At 31.5% G+C, this 17,332-nt stretch overlaps 2 protein-coding genes across 2 annotated transcripts; both read left to right on the forward strand.

The window, feature by feature from the left end:
• Positions 1-342: 342 nt before the first annotated feature.
• On the forward strand, positions 343-1,005 carry LOC133295824 (stellacyanin-like). Its single transcript, XM_061494682.1, has 2 exons — positions 343-529; positions 662-1,005. Exons 1-2 carry the CDS (start codon positions 343-345, stop codon positions 1,003-1,005), a joined length of 531 nt encoding a protein of 176 aa, XP_061350666.1.
• Positions 1,006-11,677: 10,672 nt separating this feature from the next.
• Positions 11,678-13,564, forward strand: LOC133295928 (blue copper protein-like). The gene is made up of 3 exons (XM_061494857.1): positions 11,678-11,947; positions 12,058-12,501; positions 12,897-13,564. The coding sequence occupies exons 1-3, from the start codon at positions 11,764-11,766 to the stop codon at positions 13,307-13,309; spliced, it is 1,041 nt and encodes a 346-aa protein (XP_061350841.1). The 5' UTR covers positions 11,678-11,763; the 3' UTR covers positions 13,310-13,564.
• The last annotated feature ends 3,768 nt before the right edge of the window (positions 13,565-17,332 follow it).

Raw genomic sequence — 17,332 nt, forward strand, 5'->3', positions numbered from 1 at the left:
ATTTTCTTAGCAGTTTGGGCTTGGGCCCATGAATAGCTGCTGTTAGGGTTTCTTGTAATCCTATTTATATTTGCCTTGTAAACCGAGAGACTTGTAACGAGTGGCGGTGAGGTGAATATAGTACAGACAAGCTGGACGTAGCCTATATTGAGTGAACCAGGGTAAATCATCGTGTCAATCTCTCTACTCTTATCTCTTTTTCTGTTTTCTCGATTTTGTGTGATTGTCGATTTCCAACACGGCGAACCAAAGATAAAGTGGCAAAACTCAAGTTTGATTTCTAACAGAAAGAGCCATCAAATTAAGGGGGGCAACCTGAGAAACACACATCCAACAAAACTCATGTCTCAAATAATTAACGTGGGAATTCTCATTCTAGTTGTTGTTGTTGCAGCATTAATACCACAGAACACAGAAGCTGCAGAGTATGTAGTTGGTGGTGCTGCAGGTTGGAGTATTCCTCGTGAAGGCGCTTCCTTCTATTCCACCTCCGTCGCTAATATTACCTTCAGAATAAACGACATTCTTGGTAATTAAATATCTCTTTACGTACACAAAACCTTACTTACTTACTATCTCTTCTTTTCATCTCATGGATTACTTTGAGCTAAGAACTTGTTTGTTTGTGTTCTTCTTCTTGGGGTGCTCTATTTTTTTTCAGTCTTCAACTTCAATACAGGAGCCCACAACGTCATCACACTTTCAAAGAAAGACTTTGAGAATTGCAACGTGAATGGAAATATAGAAACATTCGCCTCAGGACCAGCAAGAATCACTCTCAATCGCGCTGGAGAATACTATTTCGCCTGCGGCTTCCCAAGTCACTGTAGCCTTGGCCAAAAGCTGAATATTAATGTCACTGCAGGTTCTTCTTCCCTTGCTCCGCAGGAATCTCCACCACCAACTGTGTCTGGTGCAGCCATGTCTGTTGCTTCAACTGTCTCTGTTCTTCTCATGGACATTACTATAAATGTTCTAGAATTAATAGCAGTTAGTTACTCTTAATTATATATGTAGTCCGTTTTAAGTATAAAAGCCGCTTCCTATTTCTGTGTTAAGATATGGTTTCGTTTATTTGTTACATATTCATTCATGTTGAATCGTTGATGATACTTTCTTGTGTGTCGTTTGAAAAAATTAGTTTTAATTTCCAGCTGCACTAGCTAGTGGCAACTGATTTTGTTTGTTGTAATTAACGTGACAATTACGGATAAATATTGAACTGTTTTGGACTATATGTCGACAGGCAAAGAAGCAAGAACCAATCATTCTGTAGTGTACATTTTCCCTCATCCATAAATGATCGAGCCAAAGGTGCATTTTAGCAGTTTTAGAAAGAGAAAAAGAAGGATACAATGTCAATTGATGATTTACACAGTCTTATCGATAAGATTTTGTATAAATTTAAAAAGTTTTTTTTTTTTTTTTCTTCCCAAACATATCACTGACGTGTAAAATAATTTTTTTTTTTTTTTCAGATTTATATAAAATATTACTGATCAAACTTTGTATAAATCACTAAAATAACACAATTTGTATTTATATCCACTTAACCCTTCTAGAAAATGTATAAAACAGAATATGTCATGTTCATATCATCATATGTGCTGTTCGCGACTGCCAACTGCGTCCCCATTCCAATAAATTATGGATTTGGCATGTAACTATGGGTATTCTCATACATCAATTCTTCTAAAAAGTTTGATGTGTAAGTATCCGCAATTGAACGAATTTTACAATATATCTTTAACCCATCTCTCTGTATAAATTGTTTAAATTTTAAGCATGAATTATTCGAAAATTTACTCATTTTGCATTTAAGAGAAATGAAGAGACAAAGATCAAATTTTAAATTATTCAGTTACAAAGATTATAATATTATTTAATATTACCAACTAATCATAGGATTATAAATCATATTTCTTTTTGGCTCTCAGTCAAAGACCTAAGGTGAGGACTTGTATTAAACTGATCTCGGTCTTTTTCCTTCCAAGAACATGCTTTATCCTTATTTCGGAATTGGCTTATTGTAAGGAGATATTATGGGTTAGAAATATAATATAAATATAAAAAGGGTTAAAAAGGTTAACAATGTCTTAAAAAGAAAAAATATAACTTTAATATTATAACTATACATTATCTTTAATACATAATTATAAATTGTTAAAAGGACATAAATTACATTCTTTAAAAGGATAAATCAATTCCCCATATAAAAATCATTAATTTAACTTCATTAAGGGCTTAAGCTTTTATAATAGTTAATTGTATGATATGACATCAAAAATTTTATAATCAAGTTATCTAGAGTTCGATCTTTGTCTTGCTATTTTTCTAATAATTTTGAATTAAATATTATAAAATTTATTAGCATATCCAGATTGAGAATGCTTTATTCACTCTTCAAGCTTAAAGACTTGTATGAGGGGTATATTAGAAATATAATATAAACAAGAAAATTATTTATCTACATTCACCTAACAATTTAAACTTTTGAATAGTTTTTCATCACTAAATAAATTAGGGACGGAAGAAATTACGCTCATAAATACTTATTTTATTTTAAATTTATTCTATTAAGGACATGATTTGGGATCAAAACGGTCTTTAATAACCGAATAATAGTAGCTCATTGAACGTCAAGAAACTGAGTATGTAAGAGTGAAAATATGTGTTCAATCCTTCCAATAGTATTTCTTTCAAATGTCTCCAAAAAGGTCTCTCAGTATCTAACTTCTCTTTAGAGGATCAAGAATCAAAAGTTGTTTATCAGTGGTCTTCTCGACCTTATATAGATGTGAGGAACTCTTCCCCTTCTCCTGTCTGCATTAATTAATAAGAAGCATTTATTTGGATAGTTCATAAAACAGACGTTGAGTCTTGCATCAAATATATGCTGTGCATGCTCGCCTCCAAGCCACCAGCATTAAATAGAAGAACAGTACCTACCCCAACAAAATAAGCATGTGCAATATTTTTTATTTTTTTTATTTTTTTGGTACATTGACAGGAGGTATCTCCATTCAACTTTTTCCGGGCACCATGCCCTTGGGCCGTTTGGGCTAGTCCCTCATTATAACAGTGGGTGCACTAAGCTTCACAATCGGAGAAAGGACGAGACTAATCCCCCAACCGAAAATTGTTTAGCTTATCCTCTGGTCCCCAAAGATTTTCCAAGAAACTGCTTGAGGCAGGGTTTAATCCCTGCACCAAGCAATCCCTTGGGAGCTCAGCTGCCAACTGAGCTACCCCTGGGGTAACAATATTTATGTTTTAAGTTCAAAGGCTATTGTGTGACAAAATATATGAAAGAAATATAATATAAAAATGATTGAAAACTTATTACTTATAAAATTAAGCTGTTGAATTCTGTACACATATTTTGAAATACATTTGGGAATCCGTTTATATAATGAAGAACTGACACCTCAGGCCAGCAAATTACTTTTTTGTTTTCTTTTAAATAAACAATTTTTCTAGTCTTTGATCTTATTACTTTTATTCTCTACAAACATTAGTTGGGATTAACTTTTTTAAGCACTCATGTCTCGATTATCATGGAGGTCACTTCAATATTCAAACTTTAATCCTTTTTTTTTTTGGTAATCTCAAACTTTAATCCTTTTAATAACTTATTAATACACCCAACTCTTATTTTATTTTTTATTTTTAAATGATCAAACCTGTTATTTTCTATTAAATCTGGGTAGTCAATTCATATCTGGAATCTTCTCCCCGGTAGTATACGGTCGAGTTGTAACCTATGTAATCACTATTTTTAATTTGGAAGATTACGGAAGCTTGTGGACCTTATACTGCTGTGCAAGGCCGTTTTTCAAACGGTGCATTTTGTAAAGCTAACAAAATTGTGTCCATTAATTCTCCTCTAGAAAAACAAAAACAACTCTCCCATAAATTTTCAAAGAGATTAGGGATTTTTCCTGACTTTGGTGGGATATGGGTGTCTAACCCCACTTAAATTTTTTATGTAAAACAACAAAAAAACAAAAATACAAATAACTCAGTAAGGAAATTTAAAATAATTCAGAAGTTGATCGTGAATTATTAACTTCCAACAATCTGATGTTGAATTTAGGATGATAACAGGAATACATGCTAATAAACTGGAAAAATAAAATAAAAGTGTTAGTTTAATCTCTATGCCTCCTTGTTATCATGTAGCGATCACTAATTAGTTTTCCTTGTGCTACATGTGTGGAACACAAGACGTTGCAGTGGTCACCAATGGAAGCTTATGTGAAGTGTGAAACGAGCAATACTATTGATGTTTATTCAAGTAGTAGTCCAAGGAGAATCATCCTTAACATCACTGATGGGCATTTCTACACAAGCACTTATCCGTACCACAATGCCTTGTGATAGAAGTTAGCTATTAATGTCACTGCCGGTGGCTCCTCTGGCAGTGCCCTTTTCCCCACAAACCTTATCTTCCACTGCCCTTGGACCTTTAGCTTCACCAATCAGCTCCTCCTCATCAACGGCTGCCTTTGGATACATGGCCTCTTTCTTCTTCGTTTGTTTGTTATTCTTCCATTGATTAGTAGAGAACATAGGGAATATCTTGTATTTCTGACTATATATGCACATGGGATACATAATTCTCTTTCTATATCAGATACATTCATATTACAGCAAGACTTTATCCATTGATTGAATTTATGGATAGATTCAGACATTCAGTAATGTATTTGGATTTTGGATCGAGCATTTGGGCTTCTTTTTTTTTATATATACATAATAAGAGCAAAGTTATATTTATAAACTTTTTGTTTACAAATTATATTATGTACTATAGGTGGCTTTTTCACCCTTTTGCCCCTTATTAATTAATTAATAACCATTTTGTCCCTGATTCGAAACTATTTATCAATCTGCCCCTCTTTAATCGACTACCTTGCATTTTTAATCGACTAAATGGCCAAAACAGACAAAAAATGGCTGTTGGGAGATTTAGTCGACTAAATCTCCCTATTTAGTCGACTAAATCTCCATATTTGACAAAAAAAAAAGAGTAGCCAGTATGATTTTAATCGATTAAGTAGGGAGATTTAGTCGATTAAATCTTCCAACAACCATTTAGTCGATTAAACATGCAAAGTAGTCGATTAAAGAGGGGCAAATTGATAGATAGTTTCGAATCAGGGGCAAAATGATTATTAATTAATTAATAAGGGGCAAAAGGGTCAAATAGCCTACTATAGGTAGTTTATATATGTATTACCGTAGTACACAGTGTAATTTGTAAAAATTTATAAATAGAAAGTTTATAAATATAATCTACCCCATATACAATAATGGGGAGGAATTTTTTGACTTCAGAGTACAATTTTTAAGTCTTGTTTCTCATCTTGACCATTGATTTTCGTTCATCCAACTATTATAGTTTATTGAATTATATCACTTAATTAAATATTAATTTCAAATAAATAACAATCGTTGAATGGACATAAATCAACGGCTGAAATAAAGAGTAAGACTCAGAAATCTTATTACGTAGTCAAAATATATAATAATAATTCAGGTATTTCATTACAGTGTGCATTGACCGTTTCTTCTTCTTTTCATTATGTTTTATTTGAGATGTTCATCCCTTCACGGGAAAAACTCAATACCAAATTAACTATTCCAAAACCAAATTGATTCAGGGTCCGGATTCTGGAGCGGTGAAGATTTCATTTTTGACAACCAAATTTGGTCGCCTAACGTAGGAGTTGTAGAACATAAGGCAAATCTAGTTATGATTGTTATTCACTTGTCAGTTAAAAGTAAAAAAGTAAATGTTTTCCGTCGTTTAGAATGCGAGTCAACAGGGAAGCTTCCTGTAGTGACTTTCTCGCTGACGCATTGAGTCTTTGTTCATGATGCCGTTTTAGTGTTGGCTTTAAAATTAAAGCCTACAGGAAACAAAGCTGTTAGACTCACCATTTTTTGAAATTTACATCATTTTAATAAATATATTTAAAAATAAACTAAGGGTGTGTTTGGGAGTTGGTTTTAGAAAACCCTTTCCTTGTGTGTGAGTTTAAGAAAATGAGAGGAAGGAATTGAGGATTTTTACTAAACTCTCCAAAACCCCTCTTCTTCTTAAAATTAAAGTTCCCTCAATTTTGGGGGTTTGAAAGAGAATATATTAAAAATTACTTATCAACCCTTAATATTAAAATATGAAAATTACATAAATGAGAATCATTTTTAAATGTGACATTATTAGAAAAGTTTCAAATACTGACAGAATTTATCGTCAAAAAATATTTTGTCAAAAACAATGATGAAATTTTTGATGAAAATCATAAACGTCAAAAAAATTTCGTCAAAACTAAAGAAAAAATTAGAGACGGAACCAGATTTTGCCATAATCACTAACATAAATTTTGTACGGGAAAAAAAATTCAGTCAAAATTATTGATAGAATCTAAATTCCGTCGAAACTTTTAACAAAAATATTTCTGTCAACATTTTGACGAAACACATTTTCATCAACAAGTTTCGACGTAAAACAATTACGTCAAAAAATTTGACGAAAAATAGTTCCATCAAAATTTTGACGTAAAATATTTCTGTAAAAAATTTTGACGGAAATTGTTTTTTGTCAAAATTCTTTACGAAATCGAAATTTTACCAAAATATTTCAAAAAAAAACACATTCATCGAAATTTTTGACGAAAAATATTTCCATCAAAATTTTCAACGAAACACATTTCTATCGAAAATTGTTGATGCAAAAAAATTTCATAAATATTCTTAACAGGATTTAAATTCTGTCGAAAGTTTTCGACGGAAACGTTACACTTTTTGGCAAAAAATATTTCTGTCAAAAATTTTAACGAAACACATTTTCATAGAAAATTTTTGACGGAAAATATTTCCGTCAAGTTTTATGATAAAAACATTTTCATCAAAATTTTCAACGGAACGCATTTCTGTCAAAAAAAATTTGACAAAAAATATTTCTGTAAAAAAATTTGACGCAAAAAAATTTGACGGAAAAAATATTCGGTCAAAATTTTTACAGAATCTAAATTTTGTCGAAAGTTTCGAATGAATCATTTCCCTCAAAATTTCTCACAAAACAATTTCTGTCGAAATTTTCGTCAGAACAAATTTCCATCGAAATTTTGAACGGAAAACGTTCCGTCAAAATTTTTGACATAATTCTTTTTTTGTTTAAATCAATCGATGGAAACTAAATTTTGTCGAAAATTTCGATAGAAAGTTTATTTTTGTAAAAAATTTCATCGATTGAAAAATTCCGTCGCTTTTCGACGAAAAGTATTCTGACGAAAAAAATAATTTTGTGATAAAATTTTCATCGTTTGCAACGTAGAAATTTCATCGAAAATATGATTTTTTTGGTGTTGTGAAAAGTACATACATAATTTTGTTAAAAATTTTAAATTTAATTTAATTTATAAAATATAATAATTATATTAATTTAATAAAAGGGTAAAATGGTAAAAATATCTCATTAACTCTCAAACAAGGGAAGGGAATACCCTTCAATTTCCTTCCCTTCCTTTCCCCTCCCTCCCCCTTGGATCATCTTCCTTCCTCTCCCCTCCAATCTCCCAAACAAAGCCTAAATTAAGGGGAAAGAACGATAGGTTTTGACGTTTCGAAGAGCTAAAATATGACTATAGTTATTTTTGTTATGGAGAATGGCAAGCACGTCTTAAATTTTTAATACAAGAAATTGCAATTTTGGTTGGATCAAGGCAAGGGCGGACCTATTTGGGTGCCATTGTCTGCATTTGCAGACATAAAAAAATTGAGGAAATTTTTTTTTCACATAGGATATGTGATTCAGGCCAAGTAAAAAAAATAAAAATAGGAAGATTGAAAGAAAAAAGGTAAAGAGTGGAGAAAAATCACACATGATTTTTCACGATCTTTTGTAAAACAAAAGTGGTCAACTTTGGATCAAATAGATATGTGGGTTTTGATCTATTAACTCCTATATTTATACTATATTTTACAAAAATATCTTTTTGTGATGTTATTTATTTTTTAATTATCATTATCGATTATTTCCTTAAAACTTTGGTTGATTTAACAAAGCTTTACTTTTGAAGTGGAAGCAAAAATTGGATCATGATCTTTAAAAAAAAAAAATCGAGGACAGCCCCCCAAACCTCTGCCCTAAGTGTGCAGACATAAAAATATTTTTCTGGATCCGTCATTGGATCAAGGATATAGTTAACCAATTAAGATGTAGTTAGCTAACCAATTTTTCTCTCTCAAAGTATGCTGAAAATTCAGAGACCAATCACTACTCAACCATGTCCGTATAATATTATATACGCGAATATAATAGTAGCACACATATTAAAAAGAAAACGTTAATTTAATTTATTATATTATTATCTCTACCCATTATTCTAAAATTCAGTTGGTTGGTTATAATATTACTGTTGTTATACACATGGTAAGTCAAGTGGACATGGCTAGAAGGCATTGACTGGTAAGTGGTAACTTTTAATCCCTACCCAAGAGGCAGTGTAATTATACTAATTTCTCATATTGCTTGATAAAATTGTAAATTTATGACTGTCCAAAGAGGTCTATTGGAATTATCAAAATAAGAGAAAAGATTGATATCATTGATAGGTAAAAAAATGATTTATACATAATTGAAGCTCTTATACAGAAGAGTAAGAGAGAAAATAGAAAATTATAAAATATTACAATATATCAAAATATTCTAAAATAATGTTTTTATTCTTAATACTTCCTCTCAAGATGGAGAATGAATAAGGTGAACTCCCATCTTGAACAAGAAAAACTAAAAAGCATAACACCAAAATAAAAAAATAAAATGTCAACAAAAAAATCTCCTGAATGTAGAACCAAAATCAATGGTGTACTAGAATGATCCAAGATGGACATCGATGAAATAAAACTGTGCCAAAATGCACATCGATAAAATCAACTGAGCTAGAATGAACATATAAGCAACATGCACAGTGCCGGGATGGACATCGACAAAAACATCTGAGCTAGAATAAACATCAGTAACATGAGCAATGCTCTTCCTGAATGGGGAACCAAAAGAGTGACAAACAATATCAAATATAAACCAAGGGTTTGATAAGAGTTATGTTGTAGAAAAAGTGATTGTGTAATGTTATAGAGATTCATTTTGCGTGCCGTAGTTTTTTTTTTTTTTGCTTTAAAAAGTGCGAGCCCCACAACATATTGTGTGTGTAGGAAACTTTTTTGTGTCATGTGACATGATAGCTGCAAACCCCATAAACCAAACCAGACCAGAAAAATAATGGAAACAAAATGAAAATGGCAAAAATACGAGCCAACAACAAATACATATAAAAAAATAACTCAAAAAGTCTATGCTGAAAATGTCCTAAACGGCAAACCAAAGGAAAGCTTGAATAAGCTTCAATAGTGGTCAGAAACAAAGACTCCACAAGAGACGGTGGCGGCAGCAAAATAGGTTGAATTGGTTTTTTACATGATATCTGAGTCTCGGTGTCCTAGGTTCAATTCTCGTCGTCCTCCATTTTCTTTGTAAAATTTCTTAGCACAGGTAGACTGGTCTGATGCATCATCCATCTTTCAAGTCCAATAAGCGCTCTTGTACATATTAGAGATATATAAAAACTGTTAATATAACATCGCCTACTAGTTTAAGTTTTTGGGTTAAATTAATTTTTTACAATAATCCAATCCGCCCCATTTTGACAGGTTGATGAATTGACCCGTCGGATTCAATCCATATTATACCACCTTTATTTATTTGAAAGTGCACATGGTCGAGGGTGGTTCGATTTTGAGGAACACTATCTATTTTGGAGAACTTCTATATCCATTCAACAGTGGAGAACTTCTATCTTCTCCTTTTTTAGTAAATTACTTCTATCTTTTTTACTCAACTGCTATAACTATACGTTGATATTATTAATTCAGGGGGAAAAAGATTTGTCTTAACGAAAACCTATCTTAAAAGCTTTTCCCTTTCTAGATATTAACGATATCATTTTAAATAAGACCAATAAACACCAAGTGCAAAGCTTCAATTATCTTAAGGGTATATAGTGACTGCTTAAATAGTGGCTTTTGGATGCTTGAACGCGGTAATGATAAAATAAGAGCCAAATTACTGTGTTCCGAGAGTGAAAAAAATTGGATGGATTGAGGTGAAAAAAAGAAAGAAAAAGTCGAGGAGAGAGGAGAAAAAAAAAAATTGATTCAGATATCAATTTTTGAGTGGAAGGACCACAGTGATCCTAACCATATTAAAAAATTCCATAAAATAAAATAGTCACGCCACTGTTTACCAAAAATATATATATACAAATATAGTCACGCCACTGCCCACTGTCTTAGTGGTGAACATACATTATTTTAGCAGTGGGATAACATAATCTAAATATTATATTTTACGACTCCACTATTTCTAGATTTCCAATAAGTGGCGGGAAGATGGAAGAAGGAAAAAAACGTTAATATAAAATAGATGGAAATACTTTCTCAGTCGTTGTAGAAATTAAACATGAACACATGGCGTTTCGTAAGATTGAAAGTTTGTGTAGGGTCTTTATTTGTTAGATCCGCAATATATAGCTAGAAGCCTAGAACTGCGATTTTGACGAATTCTCATGTTCACATAGCACAGCACACATTCATCTAAATTACCTTTCCATGGAAAATGGAACCTCCCATCTTGGAATTTTCCGCATAACTTAAATGGCATCCTTTCTCACAGAAGTGGTCTACAATGGAATGCTTATGCTTTTCCTTTCTGGTCTTGGTTGTTATTACTTAACAAATTCATCAAATTCATTATTTATAGCAATAAAGAAGAAAATCATAAAAACAATGTTTGACTCCATAGTCCATACACATGGCTCGTGTAAAAACAAAGGAGCAGGGTACTAGTAAACGCTACAACCTACAAGTCAAATTGATTTGGTGAGCTTTTAGTCTCCCGCGGCTAACTTTCTATATTTATTTTATTTTATTTTTATTACTATCTATCTTTCTATATTTCTGGAAGTCTCAAATCTCGGCACGCTGCAACTAAGCCTCTTCGCTAATTTTGTTGACCTAACAATACTACACACACGTCCACCGCCCAATGCTCACGCTTCAATTTTATACACAGATTGATTGATAAATCGAAGTTAAATAATTCTTCGTTAAAAAATAGCTCAGTAGCTTAATCATGACCATATTTATATTGCCAATAATATATTCATAAAATTAAAGTAATCTACTAATCTTGGGTTGTTTCATATCCTTCCAAATCAAATTTGTTTTCTTTTTTAATCATTTAATCAGAGAAAAAAGTATTATCATTTAAAAAGAAACTTTTTAATCAGTATTATTTAATCAGAGAAAAAATAATAATTATCACATAATATTTGAATTCGTTCATGAAATGGATTATTTCATGTGAGTTTTTCACCATGATAAGATGAATATTAATTAGGTAAAAACCTATTAACATTTGTGAACTCATTATTAATATAAGAGAACGGCACATAATTTTGAAATAACAAGATTGTGAAAATTCAACATATGCATTCCCATTCTTGCCCCCTGTGTCACGCTGTCATCACGCTAACGACTTATCTCCTTTCTCTATAAATACCAAAAAGAAAACATAAACATTGTACTTCAGTTCTTACATTGGAAGCAGAACAAAAAGGAACAAAACAAAACAGAGAGCTCTAGTCCTAGGAAACAGGGGCGACCTGACCTGTAAGAACACACAGAGACACAGCCATGGCAAGAAACCTCAATGCTCTCGTTCTTGTGCTACTTGCAGTAGCCACCGCTCTCCATGGCTCCGCAGCACAGACCAGACATGTGGTGGGTGACACCACGGGCTGGACCATCCCTTCTGGCGGTGCTGCAACCTACGTCACCTGGGCTGCAACCAAAACCTTCGCCGTAGGCGACACTCTAGGTAACAGATCTTGTTTACCTTTTTTCCCATCAACGAGATTTTGAATTTACATAAACATAAATTAAACATAATCATCATTCATGTAATCATGTGTGTCTTGTTATATGTAGTGTTTAACTTCTCGACTGGGCAACACGATGTAGCGAAAGTGACAAAATCAGATTTTGATGGATGCAATGGTAAGAGCGCCCTTTTGACCATAACAAACGGTCCCGCGAGCGTGACGCTCAACGAGACTGGGGAACAATATTACATTTGCACCTTTGGCTCCCATTGTTCCCTTGGTCAAAAGCTCGCTATTAACGTTTCCAAAGCCTCTAAGTCCCCTTCTCCTGCCTCTGCTCCTCAACCTAGTGGAAGTTCTTCACCAAAAACTAGTCCTATCCCATCACCAACTCCAACACCAACACCAGCACCAACTGCTAAATCTCCATCCAGTGCACCAGTTACTTACACAGTTGGAGACACTTTAGGTTGGACGGTTCCTAAGAATGGTCCTGCTGCTTTCAAAACCTGGGCTTCTGGCAAAACTTTCAAGGTTGGAGACATACTAGGTAAGTCATTAATTATTTATATCCGATAAAAAAAACCACGTGGTTTTGATATAAAAATTAAGATACTTTTATGCTATTTACAATTTTTTTTGCAATTACACTGGTATAGGATCTGTTGTGATTAATGTAGGATCAGTCCTACATAATATAGTTTGTAAGAGTTTATAAACAAAAATTTTTTGTAAATATAACTTGTCCCTACTTTTATAATTAAATTTATTTAAAATTATAATAGTCTATAATATTTTTTTCATTTTGAAAACAAATATAAATAACTTAACTATATTTATACCGGAAACATTAAAGCTATAAATTAATGAACAATATTATGATAAAAAAAAAAAAGGTGTTCATAATTTTCTGAGACAAAACCCTTTTCTTTGTATGTTCTGCAGTCTTCAACTACCAATTGAATCAACACAACGTAGACGAAGTGACAAAGGAGAAGTTCGATTCTTGCAACTTAACATCTCCTCTTGCGACTTATACCACACCACCTGTGAGAGTTACCCTTAAAAAGTCTGGTACCCATTACTTCATCTGTGGATTTCCTGAACACTGCCCTGGAGGTCAAAAGCTTGCAATCAACGTCACTGGCAGCGGCGGAAGCACCGCCACACCGCCTTCCACCGCCACACCGCCTTCCTCCGCCACTTCTCCTCCACCGTCTTCCCCCAGAAATCCTTCTTCCCCTTCTCCAACAGGTGCTGCTACTAGCCCTCCTCCACAGAACTCCAGTGCTGCATCTTTTGGAGCTGTTGGATTATTTGCCACCCTTCTGTCAATTGCGGCGGCGCTTTTCTATTAGAGAGATGAGATCATAGTTACGATTGTTGTCAACTTGTGATTCATTTTCGTTCTCCGATTGTGTTTCATAGATTCAGTTTTTTTGGTGACATTTTACAATAAAGTTAGCTTTCCCTTCATCGGCTACAGTGTTTTTTCCTCTCGTTTTTAAGTTCTTTATTCCTTTCTGATGAGAAAATTAGGTAGAGTAAGCTGTGTGAATAATAAGGTAACAAAATTACTGTATTTCTTTCTTTGAGAGTTAAGATTGTTGTTGTGCACAGTTGGAGTGGGAAATAATTATTAATGATCAACGAATTTCTATTACCTCTCACAATCACATTTTGTTTGAATGTGGAGAAATTGTGGCCTTTGGGATTGAATTAGGAAGAGGTTGATAACTTACCCACTTTAAAAACAATTTGATTTTAGAACGAAGTCTTTGCAAAGAAATTTGTGACATTTGGAAATCCACTTTTCTTTTTGAACCGAGATCAACGGATGGATTTGGAACAGGTGGAGTTGATAAGAGAGCTGCACCTCATGTAATTATTGTCAGTTTGGATGAGTTTTTATTTTTAAAAAATTTATTTATTTATTTTTAAGAAATTTTATGAAATTTTTTAGATATTTAGATAATAATCTTTTAAAAAATTAAAATTTAAAATAAAAGTTAAATGTTGCTTCTTTTTAATCAATAATTGATTGTTTTTTAAAAAAGCAGAAATTAAAAGATAATATAATTTTTTTTTTGGAAAAAAGATTATATAAATTTTTAAATATAATTTTAATATCATCCTATCATACCTATTTTATGTCTTTTTATTACACAATCATGCTATTTTATCTCTTCTTGATTGTAATTTTGTATATTACAAGTATTTTTTTATTTTAACATCCAAACAATTTTTTCATGTAAAAGTGATTTTCAGATCATACGTAAAATAACTTTATCTAATAAAAAAATTAAAAAAAAATAATGCATAAAAAATTATTTTTTAAAAAACTTATACAAACATAACCTTATTAATTTAATTATGAGGAAGGTTATACTTACAACTTTTTTTTTTACAACCTCTTACAACCATATATCATAATCGTTGATTTTCGCCAATCAACGGTTGTCATTTATTATGAATTAATAATTAATTAATGAGTTTAATTTGCGAAAGTCATAGCGGAAATCAATGATTATGATATATGATTGTAAGAGGTTGTAAAAAAAAAGTTGTAACTATAACCTCTCTCTCTTTAATTATTAGTTAAAAAATTATGAAAACTTTAATTTTTTTCCAAAGGACACTGACACATGGAGACCTATTACAAGGTTAGACTTTGCCCTGCACGTACACGACTCCAATAAATGTCATTGTTGGAAAAAATTTAATATTACGTTCGTACACTCGTAATCTAATATTGCTTCTTCTTTTTTCTTTTTTTTTAATATGAATATCCTATCTTTATCCATACTATACCACAATTTTTTACTACCATTCTAATTATCTTTGGATTCAAAAGTTATTTTTTTTTTCTTCATTTAACTTTTTCTCTAATCCAACGGTAATTAAAATGATAATAAAAATTTTAGTAGTATGAATATCCTACCTCTTCTTTTTTATGACCCACAATTTTTATATTTAGTGAAGATATAAATACATTGGATCTACTGAAAATGTGTTGACGTGGAAAGGGTATTATGTGGCCCTTTCATCACGTTGGAATTTTGTCATGGGCTCTCGCGTTGTGCATGTGCATCTATCTTGGGAGGTTGAGTTATATGTTATGTTTTGTCAAAAATTAACGTAAAAGCGTAAAAATTTATGTTTTTATATTTTTATTAGAGTGGAACGTATTAAAACTCAAGTAAAAATTGTTATCGATAAAAATTAGTAGAAACACTGTGTAAAAACGATAAAAACTTATATTTTTATCGTTTTGACCGTTTTTACTTAAAACTAAAAATTAATAAAAAAATATTTACAAAAAAATTGAAAAAAAAATTAATTTTTCGTTTTCCCTAAATTATATTCACAGTATCTTAATATCTTTTTGTTAGGATATATGTTTTTTATAATTATGTCTTATAAAGCTGCAATTCTATTATAAGTTATGCTATGAGAATCGTTTTGTGTTTTTGGATCATTGTCTGCATTGAAAGAAGTGAAATTATATCCTGACAAGCGATAATCCAAAATCTGCAGAGTATATAAAGCAGTTAGAACATATTGGTTATCTATTACTTGTTAATTATCATTGTTTATAATTTTGATACTTGGTTATGAAAAATAATTTTTCTTTTTAGATAGATAAGTGACTCAACACACATGTTCATTATGTGATATTTTTTTAACATGCATATATATAATTTTGTATCTTAACCTTAAGTGGTAAAAAGTAAAAACTTTACGTTTCGTGTCGTTTTTACGTTTTATGTTTCTACCACCACTTTCCGTTTCTACATAGAAACTCGACTTTGACAACATTGGTTATACCGATATTGACACACGACACGAAATACGACACAACATAATACGCTGACACGTTAATTTTAAAAAATGTCATATTTTAACATGTTAGGACACGTTTTAAAATTAAATAATATTTTTAATATAATTTATATTTAATACATATAACAGCCCATTATAAGTCATGTACCAATAAAATATTCACATTTCATAATATAAATATAAACAAAAATAATTTTTTGTATTTTGTTAATTTTTCATGTCAAATTTTATAACAGAAAAATGTTAATTTATAAATTATTTTTTCATGTTTAGTTAATAAAATAAAATTTAGACCTTAAAAAAAAAAATATCAAAGCATTGACCGCGTATCCCAAAATATTACCGTGGAAACCTGGTGCAGGAAGTGAGGAATCCACTTGAAGAGTTTAATGTCATAAGTCATAACTCATAACACTAGATAGTTTAGTCAAATGCTTAATTTTGCAACTTGATTTGTTATATGCATCAGAGTTCCTTCTTATATTTTAACACTGACTTTTGCAAATTTATTTGGTAGCTTGCAAAAATTTTGCCTCCCACAAGAAAAAATCTTGGGTCTGCCACTGCATGTGCACATGTAGTTGGATTTATGATGAGTTTTTGTGGGTTCAAAACATATCACCTAATTCAATTTTGAGGGACCTAAAATTAGTAAATTTTTTTGAAGAGTATAACTTTTTGATCGGTTACTCGAATTACGTGTTATTTTTTCATTTCACGTGAAATTTTTATATTTATGCAACCACAAATCCCCTGGTCTAAGAAATTTTATTTTTTTAAAAAAAGAAAACTTTTGTTAAGAGGTTTCTGGAATGTCAAAGGAATTTACATTTATGTGTAATATATGTAATATATTTATGTTTAAAATTGCATATGATCTTCGCTATGCTCCTATTTTGACTTTCCTTCTATTATCTACTATTTTTTCATGTTTTAAACCCATGAAAATTCTTCACAAGGCCAATTTCATGTGTACACGAGATCATAGATTGTTTTGAATCAAAAGGGTTGAGTTTTGCATTTTAATATATTGGGACCATTTACTCGAATAAATGATTTTCGGACGAATAGAAAGTGGACATTAGGGCTCCCGTTTTGATTTTCCTTCCCTTATCTACCACTATTTTTATGTGTTTAAAACCCATGAAAATTCATCGCTACACTAATCATATGTGTATATTGTTAGAATTTTTATAATTATTGTGGGCTTCAATTAATTATAAATTTTTTTGTTTTGATAAAAACGGGCTAAGTCATGATCCATATAGAGATGCAATATAAAGTTCATCTAATTAAGTGATTATTTAGTTTACCACTAAGCTACATTTGTTTCTTACTCTTTTAAGTTATATGATATAATATGTAGGAATTGCAAGTCCTACTTTTAATTTTTAAATTATAGAATGGAAATGCTGGCGCCCATGCTCTGCGTGATCTAAAGCTAAAAGATGCATCAAATGACAGACTGCAATGTTCATACAGGCCCAAAAAAATGTTTTAAAGTATAAATGACACCTAGTCCTAGAAATGAATATGCT

The sequence above is a fragment of the Gastrolobium bilobum genome, unplaced genomic scaffold, assembly GCF_033153095.1.
Source record: "Gastrolobium bilobum isolate Gb01-03AN ecotype WA unplaced genomic scaffold, APGP_CSIRO_Gbil_v1 utg2195, whole genome shotgun sequence".
In the NCBI taxonomy this organism is placed as follows: Eukaryota; Viridiplantae; Streptophyta; class Magnoliopsida; order Fabales; family Fabaceae; genus Gastrolobium; species Gastrolobium bilobum.

What these genes read in the sequence shown, in the direction of transcription:
- LOC133295824 (XM_061494682.1), top strand. Translation starts at nt 343, where the DNA reads ATGTCTCAAATAATTAACGTGGGAATTCTCATTCTAGTTGTTGTTGTT. An exon ending in CAGAATAAACGACATTCTTG is followed by an intron (nt 530 to 661) that starts GTAATTAAATAT and finishes ATTTTTTTTCAG; the next exon opens with TCTTCAACTTCAATACAGGA.
- LOC133295928 (XM_061494857.1), top strand. Translation starts at nt 11,764, where the DNA reads ATGGCAAGAAACCTCAATGCTCTCGTTCTTGTGCTACTTGCAGTAGCC. An exon ending in CGCCGTAGGCGACACTCTAG is followed by an intron (nt 11,948 to 12,057) that starts GTAACAGATCTT and finishes TGTTATATGTAG; the next exon opens with TGTTTAACTTCTCGACTGGG. An exon ending in CAAGGTTGGAGACATACTAG is followed by an intron (nt 12,502 to 12,896) that starts GTAAGTCATTAA and finishes TATGTTCTGCAG; the next exon opens with TCTTCAACTACCAATTGAAT.